The sequence below is a fragment of the Gadus chalcogrammus genome, chromosome 2 (genome assembly GCF_026213295.1).
Source record: "Gadus chalcogrammus isolate NIFS_2021 chromosome 2, NIFS_Gcha_1.0, whole genome shotgun sequence".
In the NCBI taxonomy this organism is placed as follows: domain Eukaryota; kingdom Metazoa; phylum Chordata; class Actinopteri; order Gadiformes; family Gadidae; genus Gadus; species Gadus chalcogrammus.
The window spans coordinates 7,722,855-7,729,751 of NC_079413.1; the positions used below are offsets into that span (position 1 = coordinate 7,722,855).

The 6,897-nt window shown below is 47.7% G+C and overlaps 1 protein-coding gene across 1 annotated transcript; it reads right to left on the reverse strand.

The window, feature by feature from the left end:
- Nucleotides 1–1,387: 1,387 nt before the first annotated feature.
- On the reverse strand, nucleotides 1,388–2,974 carry si:dkey-43p13.5 (homeobox protein unc-4). Its single transcript, XM_056608911.1, has 4 exons — nucleotides 2,731–2,974; nucleotides 2,259–2,416; nucleotides 1,516–1,899; nucleotides 1,388–1,396 (listed from the first exon to the last, which is right to left on the reverse strand). Exons 1-4 carry the CDS (start codon nucleotides 2,972–2,974, stop codon nucleotides 1,388–1,390), a joined length of 795 nt encoding a protein of 264 aa, XP_056464886.1.
- Between the last annotated feature and the right edge of the window lie 3,923 nt (nucleotides 2,975–6,897).

The following is a 6,897-nucleotide window of genomic DNA, read 5'->3' on the forward strand; positions in this document are numbered from 1 at the left end:
TCTGAAATGTTAATGTTCTCTCTCTGAAGTGTAATCATTGTCAACATGGGCATGGAAGAAGAATGATTCGCAAGGCTTTTATAAAAAATAATAATTGTGCTCATGCCATCATATTTGAGATAATAGGTGTATTCTTTTTTTTTTATATCCAGTGGAGGGCACTGTAAAACTACAACTGCCACCGAATCAAAACATAGGCTATTTAAACATGAACACAAACAACAACATAAACTCTATGAATAGGAAGGGCTGCATTTTAATTCAGCAGCTGAGATACACGTGTCTTATTAATGAGGCACTGTGGGCCTCCATGGCTTCTTCGTGGACGGAGTTGTTTGTATTTTGTTGAATGATACAGAAAACTGACGGGAAATTAACAGTCTTGAAAATAAATGGAAGAGAATTTCTTATCAGGATTTCTGTGTTTGTGATAAGATTTGTATGTATTTATATATATTGTGTTTTTTGTTAAATAAGGTCACGTTTTATCAGCAGTATTTCTGTAAAACAAACAAAATATATATACAACATCCAATACTCATATGGTACCTGAAACAATATTTGACTCCTACACAGGCAGAATTTAATTATTTGGTGAAACACGATATGTGAGGCTAGGTGTCTCCAAACACCAAATGATGTTCTTGAACACTACTTCTGTTGATGTTCCTGGACTCTATTGTTATCCAATTAAAATTGTAACCACACAATTGTTGACTCTTTTCGAATTCAGGGTTAAATGACAGATACAGAATATGAGTTGTTGATTACTTTCTGAGGTGACAGTTGGCAAGGTCAATTTACAGCAACTTCCATAGTTTCCTGTCCGAGTTTGTGTCTTGTGTTGGGTCAGACATCCTGCCGGTCAGAGGAAGCCTGAAAACTGATGACATCATTCAGACATCTACAGGACCCCTTTTCTTCAAAACCATGATTGTTTGTTTGTTTGGAGAATATGTTTGCCTTCAGAGATAATTCACCTTTTTTTGTGTTCACTTTACCACGTAGTCAACACATTTTATGTTGGCTGTATACTTTTATTTTGAGACAAATACTAAACAAAGCTATGTACACTTTTAGATATATGAAATAAAGAAGGAGCAAAACAGCTATATAACAAAATGTTACCACAATAACAAAAAAAGGCCTGGCAGGAATATAAAAAGTAAATATTAATGAATGTTCCAAGACAAAACTCCTTTATAATGGGCACCAAACTGTACAAACAAGACAAGTAAACTCAAAAGAGTAAAAAAAATAAGAATGAAATAAAATAAAAGATAAACATCAGCAAAACTTAACTAAGGCCCTCCCATTAGAGCCCAACTAAATAAGTCCCTCTCTGACCTCATTTGGGCTATAGATAGTAAGACTCCCCATACTCCTCTTAATCAGACTGTTCAGTACACACAGGAAGTACAAGTAGGAGCAAAAGGCCATCCGTCATGCCTCCTGTAGCCCTCTTCCTGTGTGTGTGACGCACGCGCCCTCCTCCTCCTCCTCTCTGGACGCCACCGCCGCCGTGCCTCGTATCTCTGCTGCGTGTCTCCTGGCCTCGGCCCGCAGCTTGGCGATGCTGCAGGAACGCAAGTCCTCCGAGCTGGGACCCTCCCTACCGCCGCCCCCAACGCCGCCGCCAACCCCCCACCTCCCGTCTACGGGCCGCGTCCGGTCCTGGGTCGCGTCTCGGGTCGCATCCGCCGCCCATAAGTCCTCTCGTCCCTCCCATCGCTCGCCGTCGGAGCCCTCGGCCGCGTGGGGGGAACTCTTGAGGTCCCTCTGTGCGTCCTGGCCGCAGGTCCCCGTGGCCTTGACGTCCGTGGCGGTGTAGCGTCCTGCCAGCTGGCTCTGGAGCTTCAGCTGGCGTCGCATCTTGGCGCGGCGGTTCTGGAACCACACCTGGGTCGCCCAGAAGGTGGGGGAAACAAACGTAAACAACAACAACAACACGATCCGTAAACCCGTCTTTTTAGATACTATATGACATCTAGCGATTGTTAGCGCTTTACACTTGAACATCCTTACTGCACCGACAGCGATATATTTTTTCACTTAATTATGACAAATGTACTTATTGCAAGTCACTTGGATGAAAGCTCCAGCTAAATGCCCTAAATGTTAATGTAAATGTACTCGATAACAGTTTAATGCAGATCAATTGGGTTAAGGTCTGATGTTTACAACTATTCAGTCACCCAGTCGGTACCGATCCGCTCGGACTCGAACTCTGGCCCCACCTCCTCCACCCTGCCTCCTACCTGCACCCGTGCCTCCATGAGGTCCAGCCGGAGGGCCAGGGCCTCCCTCATGAAGATGTCCGGGTAGTGGGTGCTCTCGAAGGCCTTCTCCAGCTCCTCCAGCTGCCAGCTGCTGTAGTTGGCGCGCGCACGCCGCTGCTTCGCTGGCCTCTGTTCATCTGGAAAGTTGCGGTGGCAAGTGGCAATTACACAAGCGCCGACGGGTGACAAGGAACTAATAGCCCTAGATTGGATAATTACCACGGCGTTCATTAAAAAAAAAAAGGGGGGAGCCCCCACTTTAAACACTGCGCCCGATAATTGATTGTTAGTTACGAGCGGTTAGACAATCTTTTGGTAAACATTTGCAAAGCAATCAGATGGTGCTGCTCGCGGGCTGGCTTCAAGAAAATTTGGATCCAGTGTGCGTGCCCGTCGGTAAACAGTGTGCTAGCTTTCGAGTACAGCGGTTGTCAATGGGTGGTTGGCTCACCCATCCCCTCTGTGAGTCGGCCCATGGCGGCCGCGTGCGAGGCCAGCAGGAAGGCTTCCGCCTTGCCGGGGTGGGGCTGCAGGTAACTCCTCAGTGACTCGTAGCTCAGGAAGGGCCCCGGGAACAGAAGGTGCCCCTCCGCCGGAGAGGCCAGCCTCGCATGGAACGCTGGGAAGAAGTGGGTCGCGGGCGAGGGGAAGACGGTGGGTAAGAGGCTGGACACCAGCCGACCAGCGCCAAACATTGTCCTGGACCTTGGAAAAATAATCGTCAAGTCTTCAAGATGGGACGCCAGGAGGAAAGTGTGGGCAGCCCTGGCTCCTTAGTCCGCCAAAAGATGCGCTTGGGGGAGGAGGCGGTGATGGTCGCTTGTTTTGTCATGAAATAAACGAGGATGTGAGAGAGTAATGTCCGTCCATTGGAGTCATGTCTGCCTCTGAGGAGCTGGCATCAGTCTGAGAACTGATGATCTGCCCGGGTTTGGAGTCTTCTGAAGAGAAGAAGAATGCACTCTGAGGTTGGAGGAGCTCTGTTGAGTCACAGGGTTGCAGGTTGAGTAGTCAAGGTATAAGCCTTAAGTGGTTGGCTCCTCACCTTATCCCCCCCCCCCCCCGTATACCTTCCCCTCCCACTTTAACCCCCCCTGCCCCTCCCTTTCAGGTCATAGGGTTCCAGAAAGATAGCAGTGATTGGCTGATATGAGTTGTGAAATTGTCCTTATTTGTTATGCAGATCATACAGAAAAAAGGGGTTGTAGTCTTGCAATCGATATCTTTGATTTCCTAACCAAAATATCCTGGGTCACTGAAGAATGTATACGCGATATCCCCGCTTACTGACCCAATGCAGCTAATCTAAGCATTAACCCTAGACAAGTTTGGACACCTTTTGGCTTCTGAAATTTCATTAAGTGAGAAGGTGTGAGCTGAGTGTGTATATTGCACTTCAAGCGTGTATTTACTTTGTTATTACACCATCCCTCAGAAAGAAAATACTGAGAAAACACTACGAAGCAGAGGATGGTGGGTAGTTACTATACTATAGGGTAAGGTAAGGATCTGAAAATAGTCGAACAACCAACGCAGAATGCCGATGATCTTAAAGTGCCCCACCTTCACTGATTAGTCACTTTTTCCAACCCGGCAGCTGCTGTCCCTCGTTGAAAGACGCATGGTGGCGTGTACCGCGCGGATGAAACACAGGTGTGTCAATTAATCCAACGTTACTCAAACACACACACACACACACACACACACACACACACACACACACACACACACACACACACACACACACACACACACCTCTTCATCATGTTCAGACTATTACTCTTGAATCAAAACAAAACCAAATGGGGCTACTGTCAGTGTTGTCATCACTAACAGGTGATGCTTAGGGAGCTTTGATCACATGTACATACACACAGACACACACGGGAATCTCAGCAAGACCCAGCTGGTCAAAGCCAGAGCATGAGGAGGACGACGATGATGATGATGATGAGTCAAGCTCTGGTCATTCCACAGTATTTGTGGCCCTTTTTTTTCTCCTCCATCTGCACCTGTTTAAACACAACATTAATACCCAGGTGGAGGTCAGCATGTAAACCTGTCTTAGAGGAGGGGGAAGGGGGAGAGAATAGAGCGAGAGAGAGAGGAAGAGGAGGCAGAGAGAGAGAGAGAGAGAGAGAGAGAGAGAGAGAGAGAGAGAGGGGACAGAGAGAGAATAAAGAAGTGACAAACAGAGTCAGAAAGAGGGACACACTTTCTGACGTGTTCACTCTAAGAAAACCAAACTGCAAAGTGCAAACAGATCAGAAGTATCAACGCCAGAGTGCAGCTAAATACACACTGTGTTGGGGTGTGGTGGTGGAGGTGGAGGTGGTGGGGACTGTGGATTACTGCAGCCATCTGCGTCCGGTCCCCAACACACAGGTAGTCCCGGGGACGTCTGGCAGGCCTGAAAGCTGAAAGCGGAGCCGCAGCGCACTGTTTGTCCCTGACAGGCTCCCCTAATGCCCATTGATCCAGATAATCAGGGGAGAAATTGGTGGGGGAAGAAAGAACAAAACGGTTTGGGCTGGGGGGGGGGGGGGGGGGTGGATAGTGGTAGTGGTATAGTGGTGGATCACTCTTAGACTACGCTTGTCCAAAGGATCTGCTGGTGGAGACAAGTTATGGAGAGTCAGGGAGACAATGGAAGGGGTTAATGCTCAAGTCTTTGTTTGAAGCCCCTCGCAGGTAACTCTAGCTCTGCTGATGACAAGGGCCCGGCCTGTGAGAGGGGAGCCGCCGTCTGAACACCGATAACGGCATCATTAACAAGAGACCTTAACCTAGAGGGGCCCAAAAGGCAACATTATCTATGGATTTGGAAAACACCATTTGGGGAAGTGGCTGTCCTGTTATCCATTAATAACACAGGCTCCAAAAGTCAAGGGGCTTTGTTTGAGCCTGCAATAATTGGTTTGGAACGAGCGAGACACGGGTTGGACCTCCTGGTACAAAGTCATTAATTCACTCATAGTAAACTTGTTTTGGGTAGATTGCAATCAGTGCAGCTAAAATAAATACAAAATAATTGGTTAAAGAAAAAAAATTAAACTAAGTCAACTGATCTATTTTCATCTCATGTGTTGAATGCTGAGTGAATATACAACGGGTGTGGTCATGCCTATCCGGTGTCATTTCCAGACTGGAGATGGCCAGGGAAGAACAGACAAGATCAATATTTAATCACAGTTTAAGTGAAGTCTAAAGGTTGTCAATGTCTGTGTCAACGGTTCCTGTCGGGATTGGACAAATGTTTTTAAATACTCGTCCAATTTCTTTGCAATGAATTACAAACGATAAAACTCCCTTGCTCCTCCTCACAAAGAAATAACATAATCTCATCACATTAACATGTTTGTAACGGCGGTCCGGAACAAAGAGGAAATGTGTTCAAACAGCTAAAAAATAAGCTTGAAGCCTAACATGTTACGGGCTATGCTAGGTTCCTCCCCCCCTTCTCTCTGCCGGTAATAGTATCCTACAGGGCATGGGCTGATTGTTTTAGTCCTGGATCACTGGCCATGGGATACAACCTGAGACCCCCCCCCCCTCCCCCTGCAGACCCTCACACTCTGTCTGCTTGCCAAGTCAAACCCTTCAAGGGAAAGCGGCCTACAATCTAACAGCAATCACACTTCATATATCAAAGTGTCGGCCAGCGGAGAGGAGGAGACGGAGGAGGGGGGGGGGGGGAGAGCAGGTCCACATTTTTCCTTTCTTTTTTCTTCACTTCTTCTTCTCTCCACGCCAGCCAAGTGCAACTGAAGCGTGGCCGCGGCGGGGGAGATCTGAGGGGAGGGGGTGCCATTGAGAAGGAAGAACCAAGAGCAGACAGATGTGCACGGGCAGGTAGTGGCACATTGTCCAACAGTGGGGTTGGGGGGGCTGCTTGTGTCACATTCTTAACTTCCTTTAAAAGATTCCCTGTCCATTAACAAATTAAGGAACAGGGATGTCTATCTATGAATGGGGCGCAGGACCATCCGAGAGGTTTAAAGGCTCAAAGGTCTTGAAGAATGGCTGTAAAGTTTTGCAACAGTACAAGAAAGTAAAACATTCACAAAAAGCGTCTCACTTTATTGTTAAGACGATAAACGTCTCCACTTTCGCCCCGGTCTACAGATGTGGGCACAGCTGCGTCTGAGGGGTATCAGACTTGCGGTGACGACTCCTGACAGCGGCGTTTAAGCTGTCAGTAGGCGTTCAATCCGATCCCTTCCTCTTGTCCTTCTCGCTCGCTCGCTCGCTCGCTCGCTCTCTCCCAACCACTTCCTCCTCAGCCGTCACTCATCTCTGTTCCGCATCACCGCTGCCCAGCCAATGGGATGCTGGCGCCTGACCAAGGGCCAGGGCTGCCGGGACTTGCATTCCAAAAGGTGATGGATAACCATAAACAGCCAACAGTCATTGGACACCATGCAGGTGCAATTAACGCATCGCCGTGGAAACGGCAGCAGAAAAACTGTATCGCGACGGGGCAGTGAAGCAGAGCACGATGAAGAGTGTGGGCAACATTCATAACCCTTTGGGAGAAAGCATGTCAGACGTGAGGAATTATAAATCACTGCTTTGAAACAGAATGGGAAATCGTGGAAAAAAGGGACGATGCAATGTC

What these genes read in the sequence shown, in the direction of transcription:
- si:dkey-43p13.5 (XM_056608911.1), bottom strand. Translation starts at nt 2,974, where the DNA reads ATGTTTGGCGCTGGTCGGCTGGTGTCCAGCCTCTTACCCACCGTCTTC. An exon ending in CCGACTCACAGAGGGGATGG is followed by an intron (nt 2,417 to 2,730) that starts GTGAGCCAACCA and finishes GCAACTTTCCAG; the next exon opens with ATGAACAGAGGCCAGCGAAG. An exon ending in TCATGGAGGCACGGGTGCAG is followed by an intron (nt 1,900 to 2,258) that starts GTAGGAGGCAGG and finishes TGGGCGACCCAG; the next exon opens with GTGTGGTTCCAGAACCGCCG.